This window comes from Brachyhypopomus gauderio, chromosome 13 (genome assembly GCF_052324685.1).
Source record: "Brachyhypopomus gauderio isolate BG-103 chromosome 13, BGAUD_0.2, whole genome shotgun sequence".
Lineage (NCBI taxonomy): Eukaryota > Metazoa > Chordata > Actinopteri > Gymnotiformes > Hypopomidae > Brachyhypopomus > Brachyhypopomus gauderio.
Window position 1 is genome coordinate 4,112,400 of NC_135223.1, and position 20,290 is coordinate 4,132,689.

Consider the following 20,290-nt stretch of genomic DNA (forward strand, 5'->3'; position numbering starts at 1 on the left):
TGAGCGGCTTTCGCTGAGTTTTAGCACTCTGTTTCAGACACGTCCGTTTGATTTCAGATGTTGACTTTACTCGGTCTATGATTTTAAGTGTCGGTTCTGTTTCTGAACACTAGACATTCAGTGTCCTTGTTCGCTTTGGGTGGGGTTGGAGTTCAAAAGTGACCTAAATGCTGTCTGACAGCATTCCTCCCTTTATGCAGCTGAACAAACACAAACATTTATTCATTTTGACCTGCTATGAGAATATAAGATAAGACGTTCTGCTGCCGTGTAAAGTGGACCTAACTGATACCTCTGAAGCGTCATCTGAGACCTAAAGCATATGCCATACGGAGCACCATAGCATGCAGGTTTCTGTATTTACGCATGTGTTTAACCAAATGATTATTTTAGTGCAGCTTTCAACCAGCCTATCTCGGTTAAACCACTTCAGCCACTACGCTTTTGTAAAGAACTACTCTTGTTCTGTTATAAAAGTGAAGATTGATTTAAATCTGCCCTAAATCATTAATGGTTTTGCAGACAAATTTGCAATTCACACGAAAAAGCCACATATTCTTAAATTTTACTGAAGTGGTCAGGCAAGAGGAAATTATGTCTGGGCTGTTCTTCACCGCGCGGGGCTGTTCTTCACCGCGCGGGGCTGTTCTTCACCGCGCGGGGCTCTTCTTCACCGCGCGGGGCTGTTCTTCACCGCGCGGGGCTGTTCTTCACCGCGCGGGGCTGTTCTTCACCGTTCACCCTCGCACCGCTGGCGTACGAGCTCAACAGCTCGTCCCTGATTGGTTAATCTCTCGTATACCGCTGCCGCTCCAGCCAATCACGTCCGTGTGCGCTGACAGGAATAACGTCGGCTCGGCCGCGCTAATCGCAGGACGAGACTACGGGACACCAGGCGCTCCGCCGCCAGATTAACGACGCCGGTCGCTGCGTGCGAGTCTGTCAGCTGCATCTGTCGCTGCGTTTTTAGACAACAGGTAGGCGAGACGAGTCGTCGTTTCACGTGTGAACGTAGCGGCTTCTTAACGGTGTTTTTCCGCGTGTTTCTATCGCATCTCGCCGGCATGTTGGCCGGTTTAGCCGCAGCCCATTCAGAGCCGAGCTAGCGCGCTAGCGGCTAATGTCTTAATCCGGCCCAGTGTCTCACGCTCTCGACTACGGCGACGTGAATGTCGGGCGTTAAGAAAGTGACACGGTAGTGGTCCCGACGGCACTGTTCTTGCGGTTTGACCAGGTTTGATGGTTTAATGTTGACTGACGTGGGCCACTGCTAGCTCGGTTCCGTTAGCACCGTGCTAAGCGTGGCTGGCGGGTCTACATGGGCAGTAACGGCCAACCAGCTACGCCTGTCCGCGGTGCAGTGAACCCGGGATTAACTCCGAGCTCCTTGACTTCTCGGCTGGTTTAGGGGGATTATCTCTAAATTAACTTGTGACTCTGGTCGCTCGGACGTCGGTCCGGTTGGGTCGGTGTCGGTCCGGTCGGTGTCGGTCCTGGCACAACTGTACAGCTGCGTTACCTGTGCGGGGTTCAGCGTTTAAAAGGGAGCTTTTAAAATTATTACATTACATTAAACCGCAACCAAGCAAATCCACGAATTACTTGAGGATTATGCATAAACGATTCCCGGCTAAGAACATTTTGGCTAACAAATCTGGTAGCAATTCGTCCTCTTTCGCACGTTTATTTATAGGGTGTTTAAATCAGCTCAGTGCAATTTGCAATTAACTGTGTTGATTTAGAAACAATGTGCGTTGGCGTTGAACACAACACCTTTGTTTCTTGGTTAAATAAATCATGTTGACAGGTATCCTCTAGCTTCTCAGAACAGGCTACACATTGCACAAGTGCAAATATCCAGAGATGTCAGCATGTCGTGTCTCCCAGACCTGCTGAATGGGGCCAAACGAGCTTCAGTGGTTCTGCTGTGGGAGACGGTCCAGCCAGGAATGTGAGAAGACACCTCTTACGGCGTTTCCATAGCGACACGCCGTTGCTATAGTTACGTAACTGGGTGTGGAGGTATCGGATGAGACGCGTCTCCTCTCCGTCCACGCGCACTTCCATTTTGTCTTATAGCGAGAGACGGATGAGTGGATCCTCGTGCAACTCGGGGATGGAGATATTCGCAAAGAAGAGCCAGTTCCCAGTAGACGACGAAGATGTCAGTTGCATTGCACGGAGAGAGGGAGTTCAGCTTTTTAGTGACCGTGCTGACACGGCAACCAACAATTCTGGGCGTGGACCAGTGAAATGTCAACATTGCAGTGACTGACTTGCCGACCTGACCCTCAGCTGTGGCAGAGGACGCATGCACACACACACGTATACACATGCACACATACACACACACACACACGTATATACATGCACGGATACACACACGTATATACATGCACGCATACACACACACACACACGTATACACACACTCCCGCGCGCATACACACCCACACATGCATACACACGCGCCTCGTTTATAGGTCACACTCGGAATACATTTACACAGATACACGTAGGCACAGGCACGTCTGAAAGTAAGTGAAATTTAACACGAATGTAACCTGACCGTCGCTGCTTGAGTGGGTTTTCACTTCGTAACGTGGCACGAGCGCAACAAGCAGAACAAGCACGACGAGATTAGCCTCATCTCTCTCGAGCTTTTTCGGTGACTTCCTCGGAAAATACATCATACTTGCGTCCAGAATAGCAGTAAGCTTGCTTTTTTTGTGCGTGTATTTGTGCGGATTTGCCTTTAGACTGCTCCGTAATATCATACACTGTTCTGTCGATTTTCAAACTTTAAGTAGAGATAGTGTGTTATTTCAACAAAATGGGATCTAAGTAGGCTTTGGAAAAAATACAATGCCTGTGATCCATTGTATGTGCACAAGCCCACCAGACTAGCCAGTGTTGCACCGAAATCCGTGATCACCGAAATCCGTGATCACTGAAATCCGTGATCACCGAATTCTGTGACCGCAGAAACCATTTTTGCATGTATTCTGCATGCGTGTTGTTGAGAAAGAGGGTACAGTGTTGTCACACATTCTAAAACCTGCACATAGGTACTCAACAATTTATTGTAGTTCAGGAGTTAATGTAAGCCTATTCTAAAAGATAAGACATGCCTAAATCACATGCACCTCATGCATGCAGATACAAATAAACATTTTAGAAGTTTACATTTCACGTAACATAGTAAGAATAAAAAGAGAGAAATATGAGAGAAAGTGTGTTCTACACATCCAGTTGCACAAACGGTGCTACACTCAAATGGATTGAGGTATTCTGCATCTTGTTGCCTCGTATGCGATAATGATCTGAATTTATGATTCTTTTATAGCCTTTTATAAAGACAACGGGTCTGGTCATATTATCCAAAGTGGTCTTAAATCCAGTTCAAAAAAATAATATTTGAATAGTTGAGCCAGTTGGCTCTCCTGTTTGGCCTGTGGCAGCAGAACGCTGCCTCTTCACCCCCGGAGGTGTCACCTCGTGGCAGCCGCCACAAAATCGTGACACTTGGCGTGGCCAGTGCCAGACGATGGTGGCATCTGCTGTCCAGAAACGCCGCCTGCCTCTGATGACCGGCATCTATAAACGACTCTCTTGGGTGACTCAGGGTATCGGCCACTCGGTTAAGTCTTCGCGAAGTGGCCCGAAATGCTATTTGTTGCATTTATGGAAGGGAGGGGAACGTGTGTATGCTGATGAACCAGTCGCCTTTCAGAAAGTGACGATTTTACACTGTGGTAGAGCCAATATAAACATGAACCAAAAACGATTACAAAACTACTTGTACCCAGTAATACAAATGTTTTATAATTCGGAACTCGTTAATGGATCATTTAATTTCTGTCCGCATCTGTGACGTAACCACTGCTACTTTGGATGGGGATAATATGCAAATGTTCAATGCTAAGTGTGTATGACTGCAGGCCCTGCCAATCAATTTGGACTCCAGCCAATCAAATACTAGATTTTCATGGATACTAGTCAATCAAGTTTTATAAAGTTATAGTCTACTACTGGTGGTATTGTTACTTACCGTTGTTCTCTACACATACTCGTCTCAGTAGCTGTTACTAAAGATAGGGTATCTGGGACTAAAGATATTTGGATAACCATGCAAAATGCAGTAGCCATGCTGAACATAACAGTTTTAACTGTTTCTTTCCGTGTGTTCATTAATGACCCGTCTATAAGCGCTGAGAAGTTATCCGTCTAAGGCGTCTGAAGTACTTCCAAATAATTTTTAGGTTGTGTTACCCAAATATAGTCTTAACTATTAATAACCCCTTAATATTTTGAATACAGTTTGATGATGAATTTTTGGTTCATTCTAAATGGAAACCAACCATCCTTTATTCTCCACCCTTTCTTCGTTTGTGTTTTTGTATCCTTTGCGTAGCATTTAGCAATGTTGATGCATGTTTTCTGCCACAGTGTTAATCTCGGGTCCCATGTTTAATATACAGTAAGATCATTTATGACTCCTGTATTTGTTTTACACTCTTGGTTCTACACCGACAGTAAAACTGCAACTGGATCTTCTGTCTTGATAGTTCTGCTGTTTCATGAATTTAAAGTGGTATTCATAGTTGACTTTAGTGCAAGTTTCTGTTATTTCTGTCACACACACACATTTAATATTCGTTTGTTTAGTGCATGACATCTTGTCTTTCTCACAAGGACAGTGCCTAGTGTTTGTGTTTGTGTCATATGTAGCAAAAGCATTACCCAGTCTGCTGTAATCAGAAGTGGTTTGTTGTTGGTGTTGAGTTTGTTCTCTCCTTACTGTGAGTTCAGTGGCACCAGAACAGCCATCAGGCTCGCGTTTCATTTCCTGTATAGAGCTTCGTGTCTTTTTCTTAACGTGATCTGGGCTGGGTGGACCTCTAAAAGCTTTTTTTTAGCATTCGGTACGCTGGACATGTGCCATCTTTTGTCAATTTTGTCATTCGTAATTTATAACAAGGTTGCGCTCAAGACAGCGACTGTGTTCATGGACTTGAGTCAAATTCGCTCAGTAAAGGACATCTTGGCTTCTGGGCATCTGCTGGTTTCCGCTGGTTTGCTGACGTTTGTGGTGAGGACCTGAAGGTGCGGAGAAGGAGAGGGTCTCCAGCACCCCAACCAAAATAAACACTCCACGTTGAAAGCTGAGTGCTTTCTTGCCGATGGGTTTGGGTTTGAGTGGTCTACATTTTGATCACCTGGTGGTTTAGACTCCTGTAAATCTTGATGGGATGTTGGTATGTGCGTAGCTGGTGTTTTCCTACTGTGGACTGTGGTCGTATGGGTGAACCAGGAGGGGGTATGGAACACCGTGAAGATGATGGTTTGATGGGGTTGAAAACGGCTCTGATCTGCTCCAAACATACAGTGATGGGATGAGCTATTTATTACATTGCCAACTGTGTAAATGTTGACATCTAGCTCAGCAGTGCTTATAAATGTGTGTTTGTGTTTGTGTTTGTGTTTGTGTGTGTGTGTGTGTGTGTGTGTGTGTGTGTGTGTGTGTGTGTGTGTGTGTGTCCTGCAGGGATGGCGGAGGCTCATCAGGCAGTAGCGTTCCAGTTCACCATCACCCGTGAGGGAATAGACCTTCAGCTCTCTCACGAGGCCCTCAGGCAGGTCTACCTGTCTGGTCTGCGCTCCTGGAAGAAACGCGTTGTGCGCTTGAAGGTGAAACCCGGAATGTGAACAGACCTGAAATCCCCCTGTAATGTGACATGCGTTACATTTCAAGTTGACCTGCAGAATTCTGTTATTTGGTCTAGGATATGTGATCGAATGTGTAGTTTACATATTAAAATATTTTTCGGATTCAATTCATAAAAGTACTCATTCCAAAATGTGTGTCGTCTTTCTCTCTGTCCAGAATAATGTAATAACAGGTGTGTATCCTGCAAGCCCCTCCTCCTGGCTGTTCGTCGTCATAGCGATCCTGGCCACCATGTACACACGCTCGGACCCCTCCATGGGCCTCATTGCCAAGATCCAGGAACACCTGCCGGCCAGGTGAGACTGAGAAGCACGGGACAGGCTCACCACGTAGCCAGATTATAATCCACTGTAATCTGAGATTAAAAATCGCTTTTAACTTTAATTTGGTTGAGAAAAAAAAATTTAAAATGTTGCGTGTCTGCGATTGTGTGTGTCTGCACATGTGCGTCTGCGTGTCTGCGTCAGCGGCTCTCTGAGTGTGCAGTGTCAGACGGTGGTGTCGGCCGTGTTGTTCAGCACGCTGCTCTGGCTCTCCCTGATCTTCACCATGAAGCTGTGTCTGAAGCAGCTGCTCTCCTACCACCGCTGGATGTTCGAGCAGCACGGCAGCCTGTCCAACACCACCAAAGTCTGGGTGGTCAGTATGGGGCGTGGCTGGGGGTGGAGCTTTGGGGTGGGGGGTGGAGTAGCTGGCAGTTTACTCTCTCCAGTACAGTTTACACTGAAGGAAAAAAAACAGTTCTTGCAACATTTAAAAGGAGTTTACGTACGTACGTACGTACGTGTGTGTGTGTGTGTGTGTGTGTGTGTGTGTGTGTGTGTGTGTGTGTGTGTGTGTGTTTTTAGATGTTGGTGAAGATGTTTTCTGGACGGCAACCTCAGCTATACAGCTACCAGGGCTCTCTGCCCAATCTGCCTGTTCCTACCATTAAAGACACCATCGCCAGGGTAACGTATCATCATCATCATCACTATCACTCCCTCAAAATTATGCAGATTTTACCTATCTTCATCGCTCTCTCTCCCATCCCTATCTGCCTGTAGTATTTGGAGTCTGTGCGTCCCCTGATGAGTGATCCGGACTTTGAGAAGATGATCGCTCTAGCGAAAGACTTCGAGGACAGTCTGGGCAGCAGGCTGCAGTGGTACCTCAAGCTCAAGGCCCTGTGGGCCTCCAACTACGTGAGTCTCAGCCTATTACCCTCTGTGGGAGGGCTCGGTCATGGCTAAGTAAAGCAGGGTACCCGCGGGTCCTTAAAAAGTCTTAAAATGTCTTAAATTTAGTTTTCCATATTCAAGGCCTAAAAATGTCTTAAAATGTCTGGAATTTTATGAGGGGAGGCATTAAATTATTATAAGTGTGTGTTGTTCAGTTGTTCTGGCGCGATGTGAACTGTGCCGAATCTAGCGCTAATGCAGAAAATAACCGCTCCAGGGTCCTAGTGCTAGATTCCTATCGTTAGAGTATACGGCCTCAACAACGTCAACAATTTTCGTTCGCCACCCCCCCCCCCCCCGTCAACGATGTGGAACACACCTGCATCCCCAGTAATGGTATTATTTTTTCTTGTGAGAGGTATTAAAAAGGTCTTAAAAGTCATTGAATTTGAGATTTAAAAATGTGCAGATACCCTGGTAAAGGCTCAGTCATGGCTCAGTCATGGCTCAGTGAGCCAAACAATCTTTTAAAAACAAAATGCTCTGGCATGTCAAGAGATTTTGAGATTTGCGAGACTTCATTTTAGGATTCCTTCCATGGTTATTGTGAATGCAGCTGCCTTCCACCATGTAAATGGTCATTGGTCAAATGGTCATTATGGTCATTAGAAACAAATATGCTGAGCTGCCCAGAGAATGCTCCTGACCTCTGACCCCACTGTCTGTTCACCACAGGTGAGTGACTGGTGGGAGGAGTACATTTACCTGAGGGGGCGGGGTCCCATCATGGTGAACAGCAACTACTATGGCATGGTGCGTGTCACACACACCTGCTTCTTATTAAGTTGCGGGACGGTCTGTGCCGTCCTGCAGTGCCACGCCTGGAAGGAGGCGCTAAACGGCTCTTATTCCCATCAGGACTTCCTGTACGTGACGCCGACGCCCATCCAGGCTGCGCGAGCTGGGAACGCCCTCCACGCCATCCTGCTGTACCGCAGGAGACTGAACAAGGAGGAGGTTAAACCTGTGAGTGGGCGGAGAGGTCTACCTGTGTGGGCGGAGAACTCTGCCTGTGTGGGCGGAGAGGTCTACCTGTTTAAGTGTGTGGGTGTGTGTCTGTGTGCATGTATATGTATGTTCAAGGATTCAAGGAGACTTTATTGTCATTTACATATAGGGCTGCCACTGACGATTTTTTTAAATTTATTTTATATTATATATTAGTCGACTAATCACCGATTAAATGTTTATGATTAGTCGACTAATCGGATCATATTTTTTAGGTTTTTCTTTCTTTCATTTGTCTCTGGCATCAAACTTAGCTGCTTTTAAATCAAATTACCTGAAACTAAGGAATTATTCACCAAGTTTTGGTCTCACTGACATTACAGAAAATGCGTGCAGAGGCTAATGAAACAAATCGCTATCGCTAATGTTAACTCTTGCAGCGATCAAGATGAGAGAAAAAAGTTTGGAGAGAAAAAAGTAAAAAAATACAAACAAACAAAACCAGACGCATCGACTATTAAATTACTCGTCAACTATTTTTATAGTTGACATAATCGTGACTAGTCGACTAATCATGGCAGCCCTATTCACATCACCTGTGGTACATGAGGTGGAACGAAATTTAGAACCCAAGGTCCCTGTTTTTACTAGCAGCAAAGTTCAATTAAAATAGAATAGCCGTGTTTTAAGTTTGAAACTCATTATCTCTTTCATGTTTACCTACATATCTTCCCCTCTCTCTCTCACTCAGAGTCGTATCCCTGGTACTTTTATCCCTCTTTGTGCAGCTCAATGTGAGAGGATCTTCAACACTACACGAATTCCAGGAGAAGAGACTGGTAACACACACCAACACACACCCATGCAGCCATGCAGCCTCCAGACATGCACATCCCACTGTGCTCTATCTCTCATACTCACATACACAAAAATAAACAATCGCGCACACACCGTTCCCTCAGCACATATACAGGCACACACTAAAAACAGACCCTGTGGGACATATGAGAAATGGGACTGCTCAAGAGGGACAGATGGAGAGAGATGGTCGTCCCCATTTTTTGTGTGTACGTGTGTGAGTGTGTGTTTGTGTGTGTGACTTCAGTGTTTTCCTGCTAAATCCTGACAGCTTCTTGTCTCTCTCTGTTCATGCCTGCTCCACGATGTTCATCATCTTCTCACCCCTGCATCTGTTTGATGTCCCTTCCCATCTTCCCCTGGGGTCTGGAGCCAGGGACTTTATGCTGCTCCCACTGGCTTCTTCATTCCTCCCCCAACCTGCTTGTCTTCCACTTCCCTGCCCTCTCTCTCTCTCTCTCTCTATCTCTCGCTCTCGCTCTCTCTCTTTCTTTTCCATGAGTTTTCCTTCACTCCCTCCCTCCCTCCCTCCCTCCCTCCCTCCCTCCCGTGATTGGTCCTCTATACTATGGCTGTTCCTATCAGTTTGAGAAGATGTCTCATTGTCACATTCCTGGAGTTTCTGCAGGTACTCCTATACACACAATGTATGCAAGAAATATCTTCTTCTGTCTTCACCTCGCAACACCCCCCCCCCCGCCCATCAACGTTTTTTTTTTTTTTTGCTTTCATCATTCTCCAGCTGTCTAACTTGACCAAATGACCTAGCACTCGTTTATTAAATTCAGACTTTTTGAATTTGGATTTCTTAAAAATGAATAGGATGACCATAAAATATAAAAACGCATCCGTTCACGTTAAGTATATAGTATATAGTTGTTAGAAATGGCCTTTAATACAACACATTCTCACAACTCTGGTCTGTGGTTTGTTTTTTGTTTGTAGCTGTGTCTCAGAACCTGCCCTGATGCTCGTCAGCTTGAGTTGTATTGTGGTTTTAGTCTCTGTGTTGTGCTTTTTTGCTAAACATTGCTAACAGTGTTATTTAAATATCATCTATAACAATCTTTTAGGAGGTTATCTGTTCAAAACATTGATTTTACCAAAGAATCGGTCAGTGCAGAAGCTAAATTAACCCGTTAATGCTGTTCAAATCCGTTAATTGTCTGTCTGACTCTGTCACTCTTCAGACTCTGTAGTACACTGGCAGGACAGTGAGTATGTGGCAGTGTACCACCGGGGGCGCTATTTCCGTCTCTGGTTGTACCAGGCTGGCAGGATGCTGTCGCCAAGGGAGGTAGAACACCAGATCCAGCGTATCCTTGACGATCCATCGCCCCCAGCGCCAGGCGAGGAAAAACTGGCAGCCCTCACTGCAGGAGACAGGTGCACGCAGCTATGAGCACACACACACACACACACACACACACACACACACCTAGATATACACACATACATACACATGAGCCTAGATATACACACATACATACACATGAGCCTAGATATACACACACACACATACACATGAGCCTAGATATATACACACACACACAAGCATAGCTAAATACACAAATTATTGGGCATTATTCCAACTGGCCTGACAACTGGCCTTGTTTTTGTATAGTGCACCTTAATATATTCATTATGTGAGCCTGAGGAATGTGAACAGACACCCTTTAACTTGACTAACACTGACTTAGCTAGCCGGGAAACGCTCACTTAGCTAGCCGGGAAACGCTCACTTAGCTAGCCGGGAAATGCTCACTTAGCTAGCCCGGAAACGCTCACTTGGCTAGCCCGGAAACGCTCACTTGGCTAGCCCGGAAACGCTCACTTGGCTAGCCCGGAAACGCTCACTTGGCTAGCCCGGAAACGCTCACTTGGCTAGCCCGGAAACGCTCACTTGGCTAGCCCGGAAACGCTCACTTGGCTAGCCCGGAAACATTCACTTGAGAAGTTTCTCTCTGCTGAGAAGTTGCATGTGTATTTTCAGGTTTCAGAGAAATTACAGTTAATTACAGTCTGTGTCATGGCACAATAAGCAACCATTTACCTTTCAGACAGTTATATTTTGTAACCTGTATTGTATTACTGCATTATTCACTGACAATAAAATCTTATTTTGATTATGCAATTCTAAAAACAGAATTGTATGTAAGGAATAAATCTCTTAAGGAATTGTAAGCAATGTCTGTTTTTACAACCTTTCTCAGAATCCCATGGGCCCAGGCCAGAAAGGAGTTTTTCAGCTCTGGAGCGAACAGAAGATCTTTGGACTGCATAGAGAAGGCTGCGTTCTTTGTCACCCTGGAAGACGAGGAGCAAGGCATGATGGGTGACGACCCCGTGGCCAGCTTGGACCGCTACGCAAAGTCCCTTCTACACGGAAAGTGCTATGACAGGTTAGGTCATGTGACCTGCATTTTCGTTGTGTAGCTGAAGCCTCGAGGCAGCACGGCGTGGAGGCACCGCAGTGATGCGGATGTAATGTCTCTCTGGGGCAGGTGGTTCGACAAGTCCTTCAACGTGGTGGTGTACAGGAACGGGAAGACGGGTCTAAACGCGGAGCACTCCTGGGCCGACGCCCCCATCGTCTCCCACATGTGGGAGGTGAGACGGACAATCGACCCCTGTGATTTTTAACAGCGTGAAGGACACGCCTCCAACTAATATAGCTCTCCCTGCCTCTCTCTCTCTCTCTCTCTCTCTCTCTCTCTCTCTCTCTCTCTCTCTCTCTCTCTCAGTATGTTTTGGCTACAGACAGCTTTCAGCTGGGTTATAACGAGGAGGGCCACTGTAAAGGCGAGGTTAACCCCTTGCTCCCATCTCCCCAGAGGCTCACCTGGGACATACCTGCACAGGTGCGTATTCCCACCCACCTGCGCCGACCGCACAGCTTGGAAACCAATCGTGTTCGTCGAGTGATAAAGAAACAGAAAGTGTAGCTCAGTTTGTTTGCTCAAAAAGCGGAAAGGAAACTCTTCCGACCCCGACGTCTCCCTCTCAGTGTCAGGAGCGCGTGGCACAGTCGTTGGCGACGGCGCGGGCGCTGGCTGACGACATCGACTTCCACGTCTTCCCCTTCCGCGACTTCGGCAAGGGCAGCATCAAAAAGATCCGGATGAGCCCGGATGCCTTCATCCAGGCCGCACTGCAGCTGGCCTACTACAGGGCAAGTCTTTTTTTATCGTAGGTGTGTAAGTTTATGGTTTGAGTTATCTCTCGGGATAACGGTCGGTCCTCTTCTGTGTGTCTCAGGAGAGGGGGACGTTCTGCCTGACGTACGAGGCGTCCATGACGCGTCTGTTCCGCGAGGGCCGAACGGAGACCGTGCGCTCGTGTTCCAGTGAGAGCTGTGCCTTCATCCGCGCGCTGGAGAGTGGGGAGGTAAACGCAAGCCCGGACGCTCGCGAGGCCATGGGACTACATGCAAAAACTACCCACAATGCCCTGTGTATTACTACACAGTGCACCACCTTATCCCCCTCTCTCTCTCTCTCCCTCTCCCCAGCCCGCCGAAGTGTGCAGGCGTTTGTTTCGCACGGCCTCCGAGAAGCACCAGATGCTGTACCGTCTGGCCATGACGGGGGCGGGGATCGACCGCCACCTCTTCTGTCTCTACGTGGTCTCCCAGTATCTGGGCGTGGAGTCACCCTTTCTCAACAAGGTGTGTGTGTGTGTGTGTGTGTGTGTGTGTGTGTGTGTGTGTGTGTGTGTGTGTGTGTGTGTGTGTGTGTGTGTGTGTGTGTGTGTGCGCTTATGAGCATACAGGACAACTGTGGAAGAGCCATATGGAAAACATGTGGAAGACATTAGCCAATCTGTGTGTGTGTTTCAGGTGTTGTCGGAGCCCTGGCGTCTCTCCACCAGTCAGACTCCCTTTCAGCAGGCTGAGCTGTTCGACTTTGTGAACCATCCCGACTACATCATCTGTGGCGGAGGCTTCGGACCTGTTAGTGTCTCCTCCACCTTCTCTCTCTCTCTCTCTCTCTCTCTCTCTCTCTCTCTCTCTCTCTCTCACAAAGGTTCCAATTTTCCTGAATTTGCACCATTATCAAATCAGAGCTGCACCTATGTGTAAAGTCTTATTTCCCAATAGATAAAATGGCCTTTGGTAGAATATTCAAGTAGCGTTACGTCCCTCTGGAGCTGTGGTCAAGGGGTCAGAGGGTCAGGGGGTCAGAGGGCGAGGACTCCCTCTCAGGCCTGACGTTGTGCAGAAATAGCCTGCTGAGTCGTTTCCTGCCCTCAAATGGAGGGTTCCCATCTGTATTGTGTTGAAGACACAGTTCTCTAAGGTTCCCCAGTCCTGCGCCTGGTGATGCGACCAGCTCGAGGCAAAGTGGGCGTAACCTGGCTCACATGGAAACCGAGAATCGCAGGCATTTAACGTAATCGTGCCTTATCCACTCATTTTGTCACCTGCGTGAACACGCTACATTGGCTGCTATGTGTTGATGCATATTTGCACACCCTATATTTCAAGTCCACCTTCAGCTATTGCAATGAAATTTTGTTCTGTGTATTGACAGTAAAGTTTGCCCTGGTGTGCGCGTGTGTGTTTGCGTTTCAGGTTGCTGATGATGGCTATGGGGTGTCCTACGCTATAGTCGGAGAACAATTAATGTGTTTCCACATTTCCAGCAAACACTCATGCCCTCAAACTGTAAGTGTGTGTGTGTGTGTGTGTGTGTGTGTGTGTGTGTGTGTGTGTGTGTGTGTGTGTGTGTGTGTGTGTGTGTGTGTGTGTGTGTGTGTGTGTACTGTGTGTGTGTGTGTACTGTGTGTGTGTGTGTGTGTGTGTACACATAATGACTTCCCTTCTGTTTGTATCAGGACTCCCATAGGTTCGGGACACAGCTCAGGAAGGCCCTGTTTGACCTTTTGCAGCTCATGGGCGGCGACCGCCCAGAAGCATCCAGAACCGAGCAGAACCACGGGCCAAAACCCCAAGTCAAGAAAGATCTGTAGGGGGGTGGGCATGGCGCGGGCTCGGGGCAAGGTGTCGTGAGGGACCAGGCCGTCCCAGAGCACTGACCATCAAACAAACAAGCTTCTTTCCAAGGGTCACTGTTGGTGTGGAGGCTGAGGAGTTAGATTAGGGTAGATTAGAGTAGATTTGGATTTTGAATTGGTACGCTGTGCTTGCCAGAACTTCTAAAGTTAAGCCCCTTAAACGCAGAGGGTGCTGTCGGACATGACCGTCTCTAATGATGCACAGGGGTGTTTCTCCATTTTGTAGACAATTCTGAACTTTGATCTCCATCTGTCACGATTATCCACACTCACTGTAGTTAACATGGTGCAATAGGCAATTGAAGTGACCCTGGAAGTGGTGTCAGCACCATTACTGACCGTTAACCTCACTCAGTATGATAAGTATACGTCACAGTACTTGAATGGACTTTGAGGTAAAGTTACAGTACTTGAATGAACTTGAGGTAAAGTTGCAGTACTTGAATGAAGCCCCAGACTGGCCTTCTGTCTAGGGGGTGGGCGGGGTGGGTTGGAGCAACAGCGGAGCTCTACTTGCAGGTTACATATTGGTGATGTGGAGCAACCGCTCTAATGTGACTGGGTGTGAGGCTGTTTTGAGGCTGTTTTGAGGCGGTAGCAGCGACCCTGGGGAACTGGAGTCAAACCCGACAGCCGTGAAGGAAGCATTCAGAACGATTCTCTGCAACTGTAAAACTGTATTTCATTCATAAACTGAATTTTACCGTGTATATTATATATTCTTTATATAAAATATTTTGCTGTTGCTGATTTTGCGCTGGTCTTTATCTTCCCATCGAGGGTAAAGTTCGCACAAAATCGCTGAAGTTCAGTCTTGTGTAGAATTTCAGGGTCATTCAGCTGTAGTTTCAGAAACTGTTCTGCAAGCTGCACACGAGTTCAGTGTCTCTACGTTAAAACGAAGTCCAAATGTATTAGGGCAAGGCATTAACCTGGATAATCATGGCATAATAATTACACTAACCATAGATACAAGGACCAAGAATAGCCATTTATATGTGTGTGGTCACATACTCCAGTAGCTTTTAGGTGAAGTCATACCTGAAGAGAAAACGTTTATGCAATCCACGTGATGCATATGTCTTGGTGACGGTGTGACGTAATCTGGAGGTGGCGGGAGTTGCCACGGAGATGCAGGGTGGGGAGTTTTGGTTACCCCGGTGATGATAGTGCGCCGCAACAGCGCGCGCTTATTTGTAGAGAGTGACGTTAGTTCAGTCAAGTGAAGACATGGAGTTGCACTTGTGAGCGTGTCTCACACGAATGGGAAGGATTTTCTGTGTAATTCACGCACTGTTGGCTAGCGTTGTTGTTATTGTTGACGTTGCAATGAGACATTTGAATTGACCCAGTCTTTAAAACAACGTTCCGTGATCTCGTGTCCTCCAGACTTCAGATGCTGTAGGTGTGATAACTGCATTTACCTTCACATTTGGCACAGTGACTTTGCATACATTCATTAATTAATAAACTATCATGATGCTAATCAATTTATATGTAATTTATGTTTAAAGAAAATCCTCATTGTAGTTTTTGTTTTTTTTCGTTAACTATTTTCAGCACTTATTAACCACTATACACTGAGCTCACAGTGGTTTCACTCTTCTTGTGTTTTCTGAAACTTAAAATGGAAGCAATGCAAATATTCATAGACCGGATCGGTTCCAGTTTAAATTGAGCCTGGTTATGATTCATTGCATTACAGTGCAATACTGCATTGTATCCATCCCCGACCCCGTGGACCAGTGCTATGTTGTGTCCGTCGCTTTCTCTCTCTCTTTGGCCTTTTACTAGCAAGCGTCTCTTATTTTATACGTAACCCAAAAAAATGTAAACACTGATATCGCTTTTTTTAATAAAAGGAGATTGAAGTATATTTGTGGTGAATTGTGATCTTTTGTTCTGAACTTTGTGTGTGGGGCCGGTGTGTGTCTTTATAAGCAGTCAGGGTGGTGATCCTCCATAATTGACCTTTTTCCAGTTGGCACAAGCTTGGGCCCCGTGCCGGTTGCTACAGCGACGGTTCTCCCCTACCGCGCGCCTCTTTTGAACGGATCAGCACGCGCGTGTTGACACGAGCGGTTCTCTCATGTGGAACATGCACTGCGTTTGAACCGACTGGCCGCTCATCAAATTTAAGACCCTTTTGTCTGCCCAAATCCCTCTAATACCGTGCTCCTAATCCCCTGTCTGTCACACATCTCCACGCTGCCCTGTCCATCAGTGAGGCCCGATGACCCACAGCCGGTTTGATGGGACACTGTTTTTGTTCCGTTTGATAAACTTGGGTCCACACAGCAGGGCAGAATCTCTTTGTTGCTACAACCATGCGCTCTCTACACTGCAACCGGTAGGAGCCTTCGTTGCTTCTCACAGTCCGCGCACACACACACACCTGCATGTTTCTTTCTGATTGTATGTTTTAATAATCCTTTTGAGTGTATCATGTATTGTAAATTGTATCTACTTAAGCATTTGTCGTTCAAAGCAGTTGCTTAAACATGAATAACTGCTTTAAAGGGCTGTAAAACGTGCATTTTAAACATTCCAGCCACACCTGGAGAATTTGTATCGGTATTCTCCACAGGCAACATTGTGTACTTGGAATGCAAAAATTTGTAGACATTTGAGTTTTTCTTGACAGTTTCACGACAATTTATTCAGTTGGTTTGATGTTCCTCGAGACCTTGTTAAGAGTAATGATGCTGTGATCGTGATTGTATAAACCAGGGGCGTCCCAGCCCGCCAGGGGGTTCAGTCCAGCCCACGGAATAAACCTGCATTATTAAAAAAGAATAAACTCCATTTAGTTAAAATCTGCAGTTCCTATATTGTCCGCACCCTGTTAAGTGAAATGTCTGTCAAAAAAAAAGAAAACTGGACACAGAGTGTCGGATTTTTCAACAAAAATTTAATTACTTCAGAATAGGCTATATGCACACGGGGTGCTGACATATTTCCGCTTAAATATTAGCCAGGTCAGCCCATTGATCTATATTACTTAACTTTGCATTCTCCCAAAAGATACATTTATAAGCAGTCTGGGAATTTTTCAATGTAGGTAAAATTTTTAAAAAGCCCTTTTCTTTCACCTGGCTAAAACTAAATAACACATGCATATCATGTTTTTGATATTCAATCATAATTATGGTAAAAAGTTTTAAATAAATAACTTTGATGTTTTAATTATGATAACTCAAAATTCTGATATTGAAAGTCAAATTTACGAGTTTATCTCTTTATTTGTCAACTCTCTCCGTTATAGCTGTAGTTTTCATAAATTCTTTAAGTGCAATACCTCGTATATGTTCAAGTATAATATGAGATGGCATCAGTGTGGAGGAGCATCTTTGAGCACTACATGGCTAAATGTGGGTGAAATTAATAATTATGAAATTATGATAGAGAAAATAAAGAGTTTGAATCTGAAATTTATGACAAATTTTTTTTCATTGACTCAATCCAAAAAACTTAATTTATGACTAAATGAATTTAGTTTTTTGGATTGATTCAATGAAAAAAAATTAGTGTGATTGATTCGACTAAAAACCTGTTTACTTTGGCCTTTGATTAATCTGTTACATATTCACCACATCATGTATCTTTTCTCCGAGGTTCACCTGGGGAGTAACACTGCAGTCGGAGCCTACAATACCAGCATCACTGCTCTGACGAATGAAAGCCTGGCGTTCATCAACAGACATTTACAGTGCCAAGAACTTTAATTTTTACCTTTTACTTAGTCTGATTGTGTGATTTGTGTGTGACTTGTGTATTTGTCTGTATTTTGTGTAATTTGTGTGTTAATGGGCCGCGTTTTTCCTCGCCATTGTCGCCTTTGGCTTGCTCATTAGGGATTTGGACCCATAGTATTGTTAACCCTGTAAATCCTGTTTTGTGACAACGTGTTGTGAAAAGCGCTATACAAATAAACTTTGATTTGATTTGATTTGATTTGTTATGGCTCCTTCTCTTAGCTGGTAGCTTTTGCTGACAGAAATATGAAATAACATCCTTAAGTTGTATGATGACACCAGCAAAAATATTAATAGTTAAAAACACGGTAAAAATGTTAGCAATACTACCTGCAAATGGTCTGGGAGGTTGAAAATCTGCGGCACTGCTCCTTCTCTAACATGTGCCCTCTTCAGTGTACGGTTGATATCAGTGGGCAAGCAGTGAGCACTGCATATCCTTTCTGTAGATGACGGTCCTCTCAGACGTCCACACTTTCTGACCCACAAATTTTACAGCTCATATTTTCTTTGTTTGTTGGGAAATCTGTGTAGAAATATGTCATTTACATAAAAAAAACCTGTATTAACCTGTTAAAAAATTATTATGACAAATTTAATTGACTTAAATTTTCATTTGGTTTCATTATTTATTCAGTGTGTGTGAGAGAGTATCTATGGGACATAATGCCAACTGGACTGAACATCGGTCCCAGTAATACAGATTTAGAGATAATTATAACGAACATCATATTTACAACATTATCCTAACATAATAACAATATTAATAACAATACATTGTAATTTGTTGGAACAGAAAACTTTTTACTCGACATAGCTTTATCAAAATCAAGCTAGCATGGACAGTCAACATCCCTCATCTCTGCTATTTTTTTTTATTTTTTATAAAAATTGTTTTACTGACCTGTGAAATGTGATACCATGGACGTAATTTTGATTTCAAAAGTGGGGGGGACATGGATTCGTCGCTATTTAAATATTTGGTTTTAACCGTAAAAACTGGGGGGGACCAAAACCGGCTTTTGAAAAAGTGGGGGGGACATGTCCCCCCCAAATTACGTCCATGTGTGATACCCTTTGATCTTGTGATCTTGTTGTAGTTTTGACAATTTATGGCAAAACATTGAGTCCCTCTTTGGTTTTCCTTACGTGACTGTCTGGTAGATCTAATGTTTATGTCCATCCATGGATGCTCCTCAATGCACGACTCAATGCGTAGCAATGGAACCTGCGCGGCGCAGGCTAAGTCACGTGATGTCCAATCCAGTAATATAGATCAATGGGTCAGCCACTGTTGTGTAGAGCTTGGAAGCCTCCAGTAAGTACAGTACTTAGTTTTCATACGTTTCCCTCTGATGTGGAAAACCAGGCTAAATGGATTGTTGCTATCCGGCGGGAGAACTTTACAACCACTCCGCATACCCGCGTAAGGCATTTCAGGAAAGAGGATCTGCGTGAACCAGACTCCGAGTCAGGACGTAACAGTATCTGTATTTTGCTCTTGTGTTTATTTGCTCTTGCTTCATATGGATTGCGCTGCTGTAACACACGATTTTCCCCTCTGGGATAAATAAATAAATCTATCTATCTAGCTATCTATCTCAAAACTCCCAACAGAGGATGTAATGTAATTATCTGTGGTTATGTATATATTCATGTACATTTTTGTACATTAAATGTGGTTTACATGTGTTGTGACCAAATACTGATTTACTGCAATAAATTCACTGTTTAAGTACTGTTTAATTAATTTTTGTGACGGGCGGGGGTGAGCAACGAAAAGGAAGCGATCACGCCAAGTCTCAGGGAAAAATGATGGTTTAATAGAAAGTGTGCAAACCTAAAACCCGTGCACTATCTCCAAATTAAGGATATAATGACCAGCGGTCAACTGGTACAAAGACAAGACATAAATAGGCAAACAAACGACCCTCAGGTGAGACGGATCACGGGCTCCGCCCACCTGAGGGACGCACATGACGTCACCAAACAACAACAACAGCCGCTGTGGACAGAGGCGGCCGGTAGGGGGCCGCCTCACCGTGACAATTTTAGTAATAATTTGTCACCCACCTGAGAGTTCTGATTGCTTACCATACTGTATCAATTACACAAGACACTGACCAGATTAATGCTCATTTCTTTATTATAATTCATTTTCTATAAAATTATGACATGCATATCTTTTTAATGAATATAATTACAGCTATAATAAAACAATGAAATATATTTAAACACACCTTTAAACACAACTTACACAATGTACACATTTATGTACACACACAGGTGAAGTGAGCACATGTGCCCGGAGCGGTGAGCAGCCTCTACTACAGCCTCTAGGGCTGAAGTGCCCTTGGGTAAGGCACCTAACCCTGAAGTGCCCTTGGGTAAGGCACCTAACCCTGAAGTGCTCCACGGGCGCTGTAGAGGCTGCTCACCGCTCCGGGCACTCATTGATAACTACAAATGATTAAGAATAGGGGTGCCCAAACTTTTTCATATGACTGTACCTACAAATGTTTCCCATAAAGCAGTGTCTGAGCATGTATCTCTAAATATGAGAATACAACAAAAAGCAGTGTATTGTAAATCATTTGATAATATGCCCGTGTTTAATTGGCAAGTAGTAAAAATAGCTTAAATGCACCAATATTCACACAGTGCACATATATACCACACATAAAGCCAAGAGAGCCTATACCAAATATCTTTCCACTATACACCATACACATACAGTTGTGATCAAATTTATTCAACCCCCAC

General features: G+C 44.9%; 1 protein-coding gene across 2 annotated transcripts; it reads left to right on the plus strand.

The window, feature by feature from the left end:
- Window positions 1-259: 259 nt before the first annotated feature.
- Window positions 260-15,648, plus strand: LOC143473433 (carnitine O-palmitoyltransferase 1, liver isoform). Of its 2 annotated transcripts, none has more exons than XM_076970434.1 (19): window positions 260-350; window positions 5,548-5,690; window positions 5,887-6,026; window positions 6,198-6,369; window positions 6,579-6,680; window positions 6,777-6,914; window positions 7,626-7,703; window positions 7,809-7,916; window positions 8,650-8,737; window positions 9,947-10,142; window positions 10,970-11,158; window positions 11,261-11,366; window positions 11,501-11,617; window positions 11,764-11,928; window positions 12,015-12,143; window positions 12,268-12,423; window positions 12,595-12,708; window positions 13,330-13,422; window positions 13,593-15,648. In XM_076970434.1, the coding sequence occupies exons 2-19, from the start codon at window positions 5,550-5,552 to the stop codon at window positions 13,725-13,727; spliced, it is 2,367 nt and encodes a 788-aa protein (XP_076826549.1). In that variant the 5' UTR covers window positions 260-350; window positions 5,548-5,549; the 3' UTR covers window positions 13,728-15,648. The 2 variants fall into 2 exon arrangements, with proteins under 2 accessions (XP_076826549.1, XP_076826548.1); XM_076970433.1 differs by lacking the exon at window positions 260-350 and adding an exon at window positions 742-977.
- The last annotated feature ends 4,642 nt before the right edge of the window (window positions 15,649-20,290 follow it).